This window comes from Trichomycterus rosablanca, chromosome 4 (assembly GCF_030014385.1).
Source record: "Trichomycterus rosablanca isolate fTriRos1 chromosome 4, fTriRos1.hap1, whole genome shotgun sequence".
Classification (NCBI taxonomy): Eukaryota; Metazoa; Chordata; class Actinopteri; order Siluriformes; family Trichomycteridae; genus Trichomycterus; species Trichomycterus rosablanca.
The window spans coordinates 25,978,917-25,994,479 of NC_085991.1; the positions used below are offsets into that span (position 1 = coordinate 25,978,917).

At 40.9% G+C, this 15,563-nt stretch overlaps 1 protein-coding gene across 2 annotated transcripts; it reads right to left on the reverse strand.

Annotated features, from left to right (window-relative positions):
- Positions 1–1,960: 1,960 nt before the first annotated feature.
- On the reverse strand, positions 1,961–15,184 carry taf6l (TAF6-like RNA polymerase II, p300/CBP-associated factor (PCAF)-associated factor). 2 transcript variants are annotated; one of them, XM_062994069.1, is made up of 11 exons: positions 15,030–15,184; positions 13,396–13,482; positions 11,770–11,920; positions 11,635–11,685; positions 11,442–11,536; positions 11,276–11,350; positions 10,933–11,153; positions 8,398–8,530; positions 6,926–7,054; positions 6,052–6,533; positions 1,961–2,875 (listed from the first exon to the last, which is right to left on the reverse strand). In XM_062994069.1, exons 2-11 carry the CDS (start codon positions 13,465–13,467, stop codon positions 2,539–2,541), a joined length of 1,746 nt encoding a protein of 581 aa, XP_062850139.1. In that variant the 5' UTR covers positions 13,468–13,482; positions 15,030–15,184; the 3' UTR covers positions 1,961–2,538. The 2 variants fall into 2 exon arrangements, with proteins under 2 accessions (XP_062850139.1, XP_062850138.1); XM_062994068.1 differs by lacking the exon at positions 15,030–15,184 and adding an exon at positions 14,236–14,996.
- Between the last annotated feature and the right edge of the window lie 379 nt (positions 15,185–15,563).

Consider the following 15,563-nt stretch of genomic DNA (forward strand, 5'->3'; position numbering starts at 1 on the left):
TATTTGAGCGACTTCAGCTGAGGACAGGATTATTACTGCTCTGTTCTGTGTGTAATCAAATCCTCAGTCTAACAAGCAACCTTCAGCAGGGTGTTCAAACTTTAATGAAGAGAACAGCACATACTGATTACCTGACAGGCCAGAGCCAGTCTGTTCTCTCAGATGTTCCGTGCTCTCTATTGTTTAATTTCCAGCTTGTAATTTCCTTTGTTACTGCAGACACACACACACACAAACACTGACTTTCACGTACGCCCTTTGACACGTACCGTTGACCACTTCTTTTCACCTGCCAGAGAGTCACAAGTCACACTTCTATCTGCAAACCTTTCATCTCCCTTGCAGGCGCTTCAGATTTTGGATAGCAGAGGCCCCAGTTGGAGCAGCAATGAGCAACCCCCTTGATCAGTTGATAGCACAGCTAAGATTACATATTTCTAACAACAGTCAAAACCTGTAGATTCTAAAAAGAACTAAAAAATGACTCTCTCTATACCCTGTCCAGCTGTAAGAAAGGGACAACCATCGGAGCACAAATTACTTGACTAGTGTACTGTTGTCTGTATAGCACTGACATTGTAGTGTGTGTAGTGATGGTACAAGTGTATTATTTAAAATTGCATCATTTAAAGTAAATAAATAAATTAACACAAGCTGTAGCTAATAATCTTATGAATGTAGCTTTGCTTACCTCCACTTTATGTCAGGTATGTAGATGTACCCAGCTCAGCTGTTAACAAAATATGTTCATTCATATGTACTGCTAAGTTGATCATTTAGGATCATGTAACATATTATTTTATTCTTCATCAACCTCTAATAAGGATCATGGTGATTCCAAGTCTACGTGGAAACACAACACAGTGCCAGTGCATCACAAGGCATTACTTCTTGAAACCTAAGGAGGAGGAAGGATGCCGGAATACCCAAATGAAACAGACACACTGTGTTGAGCAGAGCATCCATACTACCTAGCTGAAGCACCATGCTGCAAATACCTCACACATATATTATGCACAAAAAGCCCTGAGTTTATCTCAAGTCACTATTTCTAAAGAGATTTGCCCAAGCCCTGCCCCCCACTTCCCCCATACTCAGATTTCCTTTAACATCCTAAAAGAAAGGTCTGGCTACCTTACATTGCCTGGACATGTACCTAAGGAACTGTATACAGAGTGTTTAATGACCAGTTCAGCATAAATTCTTGCCTTTTTAAGCTTTGGACTCATCAGGACCCTGATCAGGATGAAACAGTTTCTGAAGATTTATTCATCTATTTTATTATATTTGGATTTTAACATCACTTGCATGTCTTTGGACTGTGGGAGGAAACCAAAGCTCCCGGAGAAAACCCACACAGACATGGGGAGAACATGCAAACTCCACACAGAAAGGACACAGACCGCTACACCTGGGAATCAAACCCAGGACTGCTGTGAAGCAGCAGTGCTACCCACTGTGCAGTTTCTGAAGATGATTAAATCCAGTCATGTCCAATTTTCTGAGTGTAACCTCCTCCATCGCTGCAGAACAAGAACCAAGAACAGGCAGAATCACCAGCCACTTCTTTCTACCCACTAGAGAGAGGGTCTCACAGAGAGCTGTACCTCGTATAGAAAGGCTGCATTCACATGATACCACTGGCTGTGCCATCGTTTCTTAAGGAGTTTACCACTTCGATACTCTTTTGTATTGTTTGCTGCTGCAATGTAATTGAAATTTAATCCAGTTTGCCACTGACCTGATCAAAGCATCGCCACTGAGACAAACTGTTTATATGACGAAGTCAGAAGTGAAGCATAGACATTGTGGAGAGCACAGCATAACATTATGAGAAAAACACAGCATGGTGACTAGTAAACTGGTAAACGGACACCAGGTTTGCATTATAGGTTAACCATCCCACATTTACTAATCCTGGAATCACTTGTTGAGGCTTCGTAGCTCTTTAATATGATTTAATGCACCAATTGGTTGAAGCAATATAATTTTATTAACTCACTTTCTTTTTTATCCTCTCACGTCTCCTAACGAAGACAGTCACAGAGCTTTCTTGTTTTAATCTGAACTGCAGTGAATAAACTGTCAACACTGTCAGTCAATATTGTGTATTGTTTTCAAGCTTGCCACTCAGTGGTACAGGCAGCAGAAAGGGGGGAGGGGTGGCTGAGGCTCCACGATGGACTGGCGTTCGGTCTGTCCGTGGTGTAACACTGCATTGCACCCAGTGATTCCCTTTTTTGTTCCTGACCAGGACAATGAAATGACCCCCTGACCAGTGGTGCGCAGAACATATTACGATATTACGAAATATCGAAAAATAGTTGAACATCTTCACATTCATCTAGTTTGAATATTAAAGAAAACATAAGGCCTCCCACTGCCTTTAATAAACAACATTTATGCTCACATACAAAAATAATGTCTTGAATGACAGACAACTACAAAAAAAGACAAATAGTGGTAGTCAAAAACCAGTTTGGTATCCGACCTTTCTGTGTTTAGTTCTTACTAGTATATCTCAGGTCTCCACAAGTCTTAAAGAGGCAGGTACAGTGAGTAATGAGAGCACGCCCAGCGCCTGACCGGTTTGCTCACTCTGCCTATAACGGGTAGTTTGTGGGCATACCCCCGTGGTGGAACGGAACTGATAGCCGGTGTCTGAGTGAAGCACGTCTGGAAGCGTCGTCCCTGGCATCGCCGACCCATCTGCCTCCCACCAATCAGAAAAGAGAAAGCTGGAGGCCCGGCCTGGGGAGGCACAAAGCGAGACTTCGGGAAGACGTCTCGTGATTGGCTGGTCGAGCGCCCTGGCCGGGAGGAGGAGGACCTGGAGCAGGAGACTACAGCTGAAGATGAGGAGCGAGCAAGAGACCTGTCCGACACAGAGGACAACACAATCGCATCTGATTATTATCTTAATTATTACCTGTGTCTCGGTTATTTGCTATTCAGTTTGAACCTGGCACTCTAACCAGAAAAGATTTGGTGGTACAGCTGATACCAAGGCAGATCATTAAAGTTATGAAGTGTTCCAAAACCCAGTACTGCTGTTTCAGACATCAAGGAAGCATGGCACAGAAAAGAAATGTCATATACACTGATCAGCCATAACATTAAAACCACCTCCTTGTTTCTACACTCACTGTTCATTTTATCAGCTCCACTTACCACATAGAAGCACTTTGTAGTTCTACAATTACTGACTGTGGTCCATCTGTTTCTCTACATACTTTTTTAACCTGCTTTTACCCTGTTCTTCAATGGTCAGGACCCCCACAGGACCATCACAGAGATCATTCTCAGCACTGCAGTGACAATAACATGGCGGTGGTGTGTTAGTGTGTGTTGTGCTGGTATGAGTGGATAAGACCCAGCAGCACTGCTGAAGTTTTTAAATACCGTGTCCACTCACTGTCCACTCTATTAGGCACTCCTACCTAGATGGTCCACCCTGTAGATGAAGTCAGCACAACACACACTAACACACCACCACCATGTCATTGTCACTGCAGTGCTGAGAATGATCCACCACCTAAATAATACCTACTCTGTAGTGGTCCTGACCATTGAAGAACAGCATGAAAGGGGGTAACAAAGCATGCAGAGAAATAGATGGACTACAGTCAGTAATAGTAGAACTACAAAAGGGCTATATGATAAGTGGAGCTGATAAAATGGACAGTGAGTGTAGAAACAAGGAGAAGGTTTTAATGTTATGGCTGATCGGTGTATATACTCATTATTGCAGTTTAATATACTGCCGAGACTGGAGTCTTAGACTTAAGTTTCGTTGATACCACCAGGCTGAGCGTGTGCTCATACGTAACTGGCTGTGTATGAGGGAGGGAATAGGAAATAGAGAACTGATTGACAGTGAACCTGCTACAAAAAACTATTAGGGAAAATTATTCACTTCAACAGTCTTCTTTAATGCAAAGAGGAACTCAAACTGACATGACTGAGTGTTCAAAATACTTCAAAACATCTTCTGGCTGAGATTTCTTTCTTAAAAAGTGCCATTTTGGGTTTGAACCTCTTTTTTCAGGAGTGTATAGGCTTTATAACTTATTGTGTAAAATGCAAAAAGAGGAAACATACCCAATACGAATTAATAAAATGGACATGTTGTATAAATGTGTCATTGTTTGGAAAAATTCCCACAAAATTCAATAATTGGCGTCCTGTCCGGGGTGTGTTGCTGCACTGTACCCAGTGACTCAAAACTGATAGGTAGGCTGTTAGAAACCACACACAAAATCAGTGTGCATGTGTATATTTAGTAATAATTATAGTAATTAATATAGTGTTTAGTATTAAACACTGCATAAATATGGCGCTTGGGTAGCACAGCTGCCTAACGCTCTAGCACATCACTGCGGTGTGTTTCGAACTGGCGAGTTCAAATCTCAGCAAAGCTGCTGACTTGGACGGGCATCCACACAAACACAATTGGGTGTGTTTGAGGCAGAGTAGGTTGGACGGGGTCTCTCCCGTTGTCGGTACAATATATAATCTCTTAGTCTGGGCATAAGATGAGGGTGGAGTCGCATTTATCTTGGTGTGGCTTTTTGTATGTGATACGGCTCTATGTGGGAACACTGGACTGGATACGTGTCAGAAGGGGAGTGTGGTGATTCAGCTTTCCTTGATCAAATTGGGGTTTGTGCAAGCGGCAGCAGATTTGCAATTGGGAAAAGGGGGGAAAGCAGTGTTTGGTTGTTTACATTTTGTTACGTTTATGACAGGACAGGTAGCCAGGTTACACACAATCAATCAGCTCAGGTGTCAAACACCGTCAGATCAGACTTAATACTTGTTGATTTACTCATGTTTTAGGTTTGGATTACGATAATGGTTCTAAATATGTACAATCAGCTTTGTGTTGTTTGGTTTGGTTGAATATTCTATCCATAGTGTGGTATTGTTTAGTTTTCTTTGTTCTTAGTAGGGATGCATCGATACCATTTTTTCCCAACCAAGTACGAGTACAAGTACATGTATTTTTGTACTTGCCGATGCCGATACCGATACCAATACCTATTTAGAATACCGTTTTTTTTTTTTTTTAAACAAAAACACACGTGAGAAGTGACGAGAAGTTTAGTGATACCACGTCCAAAAATGCACATCAACAAGTAGCGAGTGATCAAAGTGTTTGTGCGCTGACGTGATGAAATCAAGGAGGAAAAATAAATGAATCTGAGTGGATTTGGCAACACGAATAGCATGGATTGTTCTGTAGTGAGTTGGAGGTTAATAAATATTTTTGCAATGTTGGTGTTTTGTTGTTACGTTTTGTAGAGAACGATCAGGTCAGAAATACTGTAAAACGTGTGTGTGTACCGGTGTATTCTGATATAAACTATATTATCCCCCTGTCCCACCTGTTTACACTCCTCTCCTGCGTTTCCCCTCACACCGTATCCTGCGTTCTCATTGGCTGTTCGACATGTCACTCATTCCCAGTCGCACGTCGGAGATCAGATATCGGACGTGCTAGAAAACTCGAGCGCTCGGCGAGCCGGTCGGATCGAGTTGTTGGATAGTTCACACTTAGCGATCGAGAGCCGAGTTTTGATCGCCGAGGGAACGCCGAGTTGCTCCCGAGCCGGCAGATCTAGCGCCGACCAGTCGCCGAGCGAAAATCAGGGCAAAAATCGTGTAGTGTGAACCAGGCATAATGCAGCAACGTGCACTAGGCACACGGTATCGGATGTTTAGTATCGGAGCCTCGTTTGCGAGTACGAGTACAAGTTCATGAGAGCGGTATCGGGCAAATACCCGATACCAGTATCGGTACTCATGCATCTCTAGTTCTTAGTGGTACTTGGAGGCATTTTGTTAGTATGTGTTCATCTGTTATAGGTGTTTTACAGTGGTCGCAGATCTGGGGGCACTCTCCCTTCACCACATGTGCATTAGCTGGCATTAGTGCAGTGCTACATTTTGGTAAGCAGCTATTATACTAGACTGTATAACTAAATTCAGAATGTTTACTAAACCCCGGTTGAACTCAAGAAGTAAACATTACATCACACCTCCACATACCTCCCTGATGTTGTACTCGCCAGGGCGGGTATAGGCTCAGTGCGTGGGCTTCCGTCTGGCCTGGGACTAATGTTCATGTTAGCAGTGAGTTGTGGCATCTTGCGTGTGCTCTCCAGACTTCCTGTGCTGCTCGCTGGCTCTTTCCTAGCCTCTGAAGGCGGAGCTGGGGGTGTAGGTGGTGCACTGCCTAATGCAGGTCCGGTGCTAAAGCGCACTGCCAGACTATCTCCAAAAAAGGAGTAGAGCTCGCAGTACATGGCAGGAAGGGAGACAGGGGTCCATTCCTCCCATTTGCATCCTGCTCCAGCTGCCTGTAAGTGACTGGCGATGCCTAGAGGGGCTTCGGAGAGGGGTTCAGGAGGGGGGCTGAGGCCTGGTGAGCTCTCTTTGAAGTACACGGCTCCTCCTGTCGAGTTCTGAAGATTAACAGAAGCCCCTTCTGCAGTTAGACTCTTCATCTTTAGCAAGCGCTCCACTGCCACCTGGTGGATAGAAAGTGAGTTGCATGGTTACTTGGTGGACGTCAAAAGAATAGATGCACACACACACACACACACACGTATGAATGATTTTCTATTTTCGCCCCCCTTCAACATGCGCACTGCCACCGACCACCTCTTTACAGGTGGGATTTCAAAAACCACAAGTTAACACACTGAGTTACACACTGCCATCCACCATCAACCACCCCTTGTGCAGGTGTCCCGATTGGTCAGCACCTCACATCAAAACAAATAGGAAACAAGCCAAAATATTAATGAAATCATGATTTTGCCTCAGTGTGATTTCTCTCTTTTTTTTTTCAACACATTACGTTTCACCATCTATGGCTTGGATTAAGATAGGTAAACTAAGTATAATACACTAAACTTACCAGAATGGCTCCATAGACTTTGTGTCCGTCTGCTTTCACTTGTGCGTTTGAGACAGAGTAATCATCCAACACAGCTTGCAGATTCGTCCAGTAGGCAGTCAGGTGAGGATACAACACACGCTCAACAGCCTGAAACAAACATAAACACAGCTCAGAGTATACAACATGTAGCTGTATTTGTGTGTGAAGGGTAACAATACATCCATTCAGCTTGGTAGCTTACCATTATAGGCACAGTCTATGCTGGTATGATTTAGCCGAGTTAGGATGGCAACTGAACAAAAGATTTACTTTTAAACCAGAAGTAGTGATAAAAAGTAGTGTTGACAAGCAATATGTAATTTAAAATGTATATTGTATATCATAGCATTATTGTCATATTGTTTGTGTTTTTAATGCCGCGGTTACCCTGAGGTTACATTAATGACGGGATGGGCTCAATAAGAATGAAGACAGCCAACCAAAGGGTTTCAAAGCATGGAAAATTATTATATATACATATGTTTAAATGAGCTTAAAACAGGACGCTTAAGTGGCACAGCTGTAAATTACGCTAGCCCACTGCCACTAAGATCAGGGGTTCGAATCTCAGCCGATCAGGCATGACTGATTGCTTGGCGTGCAAACAGTCTAGCCTTTGGGAGGTGCACTGCTCACAGTGCCTGTCCCGAGCCTGGATATAAATAAGAAGAGTTGAGTCAGAAAGCACATCTGGAGTAAAAATTGTGCCATATCAGGTGTGTGGACTAAACTAATCTGCTGTGGCAACCCCAGAAATATACAGGAGCAGTCAAAAGGGTAGCTGTAGCCTAGTGGTTAAGGTACCGGTACAGTAATCAGAAGGTTGCCGGTTCAAGCCTCACCACTGCCAGGTTCCCACTGTTGGGCCCTTAAGCAAGGCCCTTAACCCTTAATTGCTTAGATTGTATACCGTCACAACTGTAAGTCGCTTTGGATAAAAGCTTCTGCTAAATGGTGAAAATGTAAATAAAAGAAAAAGAAATTTAGCTTGAAAGAATAGACAGATGGTGCTTTTAGCTAGCCGGGAATCAACATACAGACATGATTGGCCATGTCTAAAAATGGCAGGCAGGGAAGGCCCTGTAATGGATTGGTGTCCTGATTGGGGTGTAATGGATTGGCATCCAGCCAGTCATTCCGGGAAAACCAGGCCCCATGTGACCCTGACCAAGATAAGGCAGTGATAAAACATGGAAATTAAATGTACATTACAATGTCTGTACAACGTGAATACTAAAAACCATCAGCACCAAAACAAAACTTAGAGAGCAGCTGCTGGAATATCATATCCGTTTTGTTAAGGTTTGATGTGTCTATACTGGTTCATGAGTTTGTTACTAATTAGCTAGTGTGATATGTCAGGCATGTGTGATATGCACGTTTTACAATAGTTTTGTCTACACAAAAAGACAAAAATCTATCATTATAATGTGGCCGAAGCCCAAAGTTACCTTCCAGCCAAGAGCATGTAAGCCGACCACAGCTCCATAGTGAGAGCACAGCGGTCGCACTGGGTCGGACAGAACCTTTTGCAGTGACAGCAATATCTGATGGTACAGACCGCTGACCAGATCCCCATGAGTCCTACAGGAAACAACACACAAAACATTTACTCATTACTAAACACTACTACAAAATCACTTTAGCCAGAATACAAAGTGAATTTCCCTAATACACACTTACACAGACAGTGGCAGTTTGTGTCAGATCCAAGATTCTGTATTAAAATTAATGTGTATGTGAATTAGTCAAGATCGCAGGGGGTCCGTTTCCACCGAAAATCACTAGGCGCAGGACAAGCATACCCGATCCATCAGCACCAATCCATCGAGGCTTTGTCCAACATCCCCTTTGACATAACCAATAATGTCTGTGTAGACACTGACCAGCTGATAGCACCACTGAGATTGAGATTCGGTGGGCTTGTGAAATACACCTCCTGAGCACTAGGAAATATATTTAGTATTAAATGTATTTTATTTTTTAAGATATACTATATACTATAGGAGTACAGTGGTGTTCAAAAAAATAGCAGTGATTTTAAAAAAGCGAATAAAGCACAAAATCATTATAATAACTTTTATTTCCATAAATGCAAATGCACTGAAAATACTACACTTTCAATTCTAAATCAAAACATTAACAACATTTAGCCAGTTTGTGTTAATCTTTTACAGAAAGTTAAGAAAAATGAATATTAGGCTGTTCAAAATAATAGCAGTGCCAGCATTTTTCTTCTCAAAAAATGTATCTATAAACTGAAAATGTTTGAGGTTTCACTTTACTTTAAATTACTGAACTAATATTTAGTGGCAGAACAATTGTTTCCAAGATCTGTGTTGCATGGAGTCGACCAACTTCTGGCACCTCTGAACAGGTATTCCAGTCCAGGATGATTACACTACATTACACAGTTCTTCTGCAATTTTGGGTTTTGCCTCAAAAAAAACACGTTTCAGATGTCAGAACACAAGTTCTCTATGGGATTGAAGTCAGGGGATTGGGCTGGCCACTCTATTACCTCAATCTTGTTTGTCTGTAACCAAGATGTTTTGGGTCATTGTCATGTTGAAACACCCATTTTAAGGACTTTTTCTTCTTCAACATGGGGCAACATGATCTGCTCAAGTATTCTGATATATTTAAACTGATCCATGATCCCTCGTATGTGATAACTAGGCGTAACACCATGGTATGAAAAACATCCCCATATCATTATTTTGTACCACCATGCTTTACTGTCTTCACAGTGAACTTTGGCTTGAATTCAGTGCTTGGGGGTCGTCTGACATACTGTCTACAGCCACTAGACCCAAAAAGAACAATTTTGCTTTCACCAGTCCACAAAATGTTGAGCCATTTCAGTCAATGTGTTCTTGGCAAATGTTAACCCATTCAGTACATGTCTTTTTCTTAACAACGGGACTTTGCAAGGAGTTCTTGCTGGTAAATTGGCTTCACTTAATCATCTTCTGTACTCACTGGTAACTTCAGATGTTCCTTGATCTTTCTGGAGGTGATCATTGACTGAGTATTTGCTATTTTGGCTATTCTTCGATCCAATTGAACAGTAGTTCCACGCTTCCTTCCGCGTCTTTCAGGTTTTGGTTGTCACTTCAAGGCATTTGAGATCATTTTAGCTGAGCAGGCAATAATTTGCTGCACTTCTCTGTATGTTTTTTCTCTCTACAATAAACTTTTTAATCAAAGTACGCTGTTCATCAGAACAATGTCTGGAACAACCCATTTTACCCAGTATTTCAGAAGGAAATGCACTATGACCAACCTGTGCAACATTTGCCACCCTCCTACCTTAAATAAGGGCCAAAACTGACACCCGTTCTTCTGCAGAATGAATGACTTCACCAATTGAACTCCTCACTGCTATTATTTTGAACAACCCCCTTTCAATCAATGCTTCAATTACTCAGAATGAGTGGGATGCATGTCCTAATTGTTGGGTTTGTTTTGTTTTCATTACTCTACTCCACTTTCAAGTCAATTTTTTGCTAAAAACAGTGATTTATCAAGTTAATGGTGTTGGACTGCTATTTTTTTGAACACTACTGTATATTACCAGCATTATAATATTTTAGGGCTCAGGTGGTGCAGTGGCAAATTACACTAGGTGCTATTGACCGGTAGGGTATCTACATGCAGACATGATTGGTTATGTGTTTTTTTATCTTGTAACTTGTAACTATGGTCATAACATGAAAAGAAAATGCTCGGCAACACACAGTTCATTACAAACTGTTGAAAGGCAGTCACTACAAAAGCAACTGGTTTAGTATTGAGTATTAGTTGTGAGAAGCTGCAACCTCCCACAACACAGCTACACAAAAAAGCAATATGGTCAGAGTGGTGGCTTTTTTATTTTTATGGTATAATCACCCAAATGTTCGGATGAAGAAATGTGAATTAGTAGTTATTTTCTGCCCATGACACACAGCCTTACATCAATGTGCTAGCAATTGATAACATACCAGAAAATGTTGCTGAGCAGCAGAGCAGCATAGTCTCTCAGGGTCCAGTGGTCATTAAGTGGATTAATAGAGGCGGCGAGTGGCTCAAGGATGCAGTACATGACACTGGAGACCAGGCTGCGCACGTATGAGCCCAGATACAGGTATGGGTTCTGAATCAGACTCTTCACCATGTGCAATAGCCTGTTCAGCTGATCCAGATCATGACTTACTGACTTGACCTAACAGAAATAAAATCAGGTTTACTTTTTGAAACAATAATTAAGAAAAAAGAAAACCTGGGATAACTATCAGTTTACCTATGTTAATACACAAAACAAGAACACACAGCAAAGTCACATACCCCACTTATGACATAAACAAAATAAGGCAGGAGTGCACCAATCTTGGAGTTGGACTGAAGATCAGTCAAAGCAACCTGGTTTAAGAAAAAATGAATGCTTAGTAAATATTTTTTACATTGGTTTTAAATTAATTAAATCAGTCAACATACTCAGAATAGCTGATACCTTCATTAGATGTGGATCCTCTCCTAATATGGCTCTAGTGATCTGCTGGTAATACTTCAGTAGGTCATCAGACAGAGACTGGACAGCATTGGGAACTGATGAGAAATAAGTCAGTAAAATGCTGCATTATTTATATATTTTAGATACAGCACTGCTCTCATTAACTAAAAATAAATCTGGATATGTATTTCACCTGTGCCTTGAGGTTCCAGATTTCCTTTCCCATCAAGATATGACACGTGCACTGCCGGTGGAAGAAAACAAAAGATCAGCACAAATCCTAACAGACTGTCGAGTCGTAGGACAAAACACTTACAGTTTTTTTTACCTCGTACTGTGGTCTCAGCACAACCCTTGGGAATGTTGGTGGCAAGGGCCAACTCGACCAAGTTAACTTCCCGATCCTCGACAAAGAACAGCTCTCCCTCTTTAAGTGGTCGAAATGGTAAGGCATCCTGGGCACCATAACCACATACAACCTAAAATGGGAGGGAAAAGAGAAATAGTGGCAGAGGTCCAAAACTTGTTTTATTTCTTGTTTTTAGTTGATCAAAAACAAACACTCCTGAAGACCTTAACTACAGACAAGATTTTAGATGTTTCCCTAAACCAACAAAAAATAAACCTGAAAAACATGTTTACATAGTACTCATTACAATAAGGATTAAAATAAAACAATTAGAATGATAACAACAATGAACTAACAACGAATTAGAAGGCTATGTCAACAATTTAAGACATATTAATAAATTAATATATAAATTCATTAATAAATAATTTCCAATGCCATATAATGATAATACTTTTTAGAAAGAGTATTTGCTTATGCTTAAAATATACCTATCAACCAAAACATTAGGACCACTCCAAAAATGTGCAAATGGTTAAATTCATTGTCTTAAGCTACTGGTGGCCTACATTTCAATTGGGATGTGTGTGTGTGTGTGTGTGTGTGTGTGTGTGTGTGTGTGTGTGTGTGTGTATGTGTGTGCACGTACACTATATGGACAAAAGTATTCTTTCACAAAGTGGCAGACCACATAAAGTTACAGAGTAGAGTAATGTGTTAGCGTCCCAAGATCTGAGTTATTTTGATAAAGGCCAAATTGTTATGACCAGAGGACTAGGTTAAAGTATCTCTGAAACAGCAAGAGGTGCTCACAGGTAGTCGCGGTGAGCACCTATCGAAAGTGTGGCTATAACTGCAGATGATTTTAATTTGGTGATGAGGTAAATGTGTCATATCACAGTAAATTAGAGCCACCTGTGTATGGGGTTGTGTAGTCACAGTTCTGTAAAAAAAAAATTTAAACATCAGATTAACAGAAGAAGGGCGACTGGTCCAACAAATTCTGTTTCCTCCAAGATCATGCGGACGGACGGCCACTTGTGCAACGTTTACCAGCAGAAGAGTTGGCACCAGGATTCACTCTAGGATAATACACCTCATAATGTACAGTGGTTGAAAGACCTTCTGATAATGTCACAATACCAAATACCACAGGACATTCAGATGTATTGTGAAGTCTATGCCTCAGCATAGTAAGCAGGTGGTCCCCTAATGGTTCATCAGTAAATAACAAAAGTCTTTAAAAAAAACAAGTTGTTAAATACTTTTTTTAACCCATAATATTTTCAGCAAACCCACAGTTACCTTACGTTTAAAATTCAATTCTTCAGTTAAGAAAAAAAAGCTTGATAAAACCATTGATTTTCCAAGGCGACTATAAAACACGTCTTCCTTACAAGTGTAAGTCAAAGTTTGACTTTAAGTGTACCTGCCTTAAGTTTTAAATAGTTTTTTCTTTTCTCCAGTACAGTAAACATGTTTACAGGACTGTTCTGTTTATCCATAACCTAAAGATATTTCAAACACTGGAATATACAGTATAGAACTGTTTCTTCGCACAGACTGCACAATATTGCAGGTTTGTGATCGAAAAAGCAACTGTACCTCAGTATTACTCCAGCGCAGTCCTCTGTTGAAGTCCTCTACAGTCAGTTTTCTTCTTTTGGCGTGTCTCATAAACTGGGAGCTGTTCTGTGGTGGCAAGAGGTATAAACATTAAGCAACCTTATGAAATCATTTTGCTTTTTCAAATCTCCTTTCACAGACAAAAATCTGTCCCCTGCAGTGTGGTTTAATACCTATGTATAATCAGTTGCAGGTAAATTAGGTCCACCTACATTAATAAAACTTATCAGACAATCCACAGAAGAGGACAAACCATGCATGAACATTCTAATGTGCAATTAATTTCAGTCAATATTTAATTAATTGCAGGTTTGTTTTGGAAGCATAAGATGACAGTTTGAGGTTTTTCCACCATCAACCTTGGCAAGGAGACCACTATTCTCGACTTTGTACTTATGGTTTGTACAGCTGGGTATGACAATGATCTTGAAATCTTAAGTTGCATAGAAATGGTTCCAATTTAGAAACAGATCTGCACAGCACTCCATACAACATTCCTGTTGTAATAAATAAGGCTTACTCTCTTTGGTGCAGTCAAAAAAGCCCAATTTATGGATATGGATGGATATGGAGAAACCACCAGTTGTAGCCCTAACAACTAACAAATAATTAGAAAGCCATGCTACAAATGTAGACATTTCAGAACTGTCCACACCAACAAATTTATATTCTGAGCCATATTTTTAAAAACACCCATAATAAAATTGTGTTCCAACTGTTCAATCACGGGAAAAGACGATCCCAAGAGTGCAATTAAATCATGTTCCCTACACTGTTTGGCCTCAGGTGATTAGAGTAGCTGGATGTAGATGTGTATACCTGTGTTGCTTCTCTGAGACGGTAACAAACATCCTCAACCAGCATCGCTGCTAAATCATCAGCCAGCTCCACCCCGGTACTCTCAGCCATCAGTTTGATGGATTCCCGAGAAACCTCAGCGAATCGCCGCTCTTCCCTGGTTTCAGCCATCTTCCCAAACACCAGTTCAAATACCAGCTGCTTTCAGCTTTAAAGACAAGAGGCAAGCAGTCGCTGTGTGGCAGCTAGTCTCCACCAGCGTCACACAATTAGCTAACGGCTAAAGTAAGTGTAAAATATGAACGCTTGCTCGAGCTTGTTCTGTTCTCATGGCGTTTTTACTCGGTAGACTTCAACCAAGCGTTAAACAATTACATAAACTCCGAAAAGAACGTAAAGTTTGATAAAGAGCACAAAATATCTAATAAGAAACCGTCGTTCACATCTTTAGACAGCATTGAAATGTTACAATGGCGCTTCTCGGGTAACTTTAACGTAAATAGCATCCACCTGTATATACAACTGTATATACTTTTTGTGTTAGATTTCTTTCGTATGAAAATGCAAACAATTTAAAAAAAATTTGTAATAAATAAAGCGCGGAAACGCTTACACGCTAGCTCTTATTACTCCCCATACTGTAACCAGAGCCAAAATAAAAGTCCTGATTGTTTATAAATTGTGCGCATGCGCACACCGCCAACGCTTCCTAGACGGCATGCAGTTGTAGTTCCATCTTGTCCAGCCGAATACAAATACCTTGTTTCTGAGACTTTTCACTATGGTTAAGGTCGTTCGAAAAACGTATTTTTTACCTGGATTAACTAGTCCAAACCAAATTTGGGGTCTTTGTCCTGTAAGAACATCCACATGTACCCAAGTTTCAACCCCCTGGCAGATGTTTTGAGGTTGTGCTGAAGAACTTTAAGGTCCACCTTTGGCAGTACATCAGTATTATGGTCTGCAAATCACTTAAACTTAACACTACTAGCACCAAGCTTGACAGTAGGTACAATATTGTTGTACCTTTTTAACGTCCACATGGCTTTTAACGGTATTCCTTGTTTTTGTGGATACAACTGCACAAGAATATCTCAAAGAATTTAAAATTTGTAATAAGAACCATGACCTACTTGACAGTGGCAATTTCTCTAAGACTGCAAGGGAAGCTCAGCTTCCCCTAAAATGTCAAAAATTAAATGGTCAAATATGTACAGTTGTGTTAACATTTCATTGACTACAAATGCGTTAGAACACGTTCATCTCGAAGACGAGTTCGTTCAGAATCAGCTACTTATCACACTTTCCCTTAGCGTCAATGCATTTGCCCGCAGAAGCTGCGCGTCTCT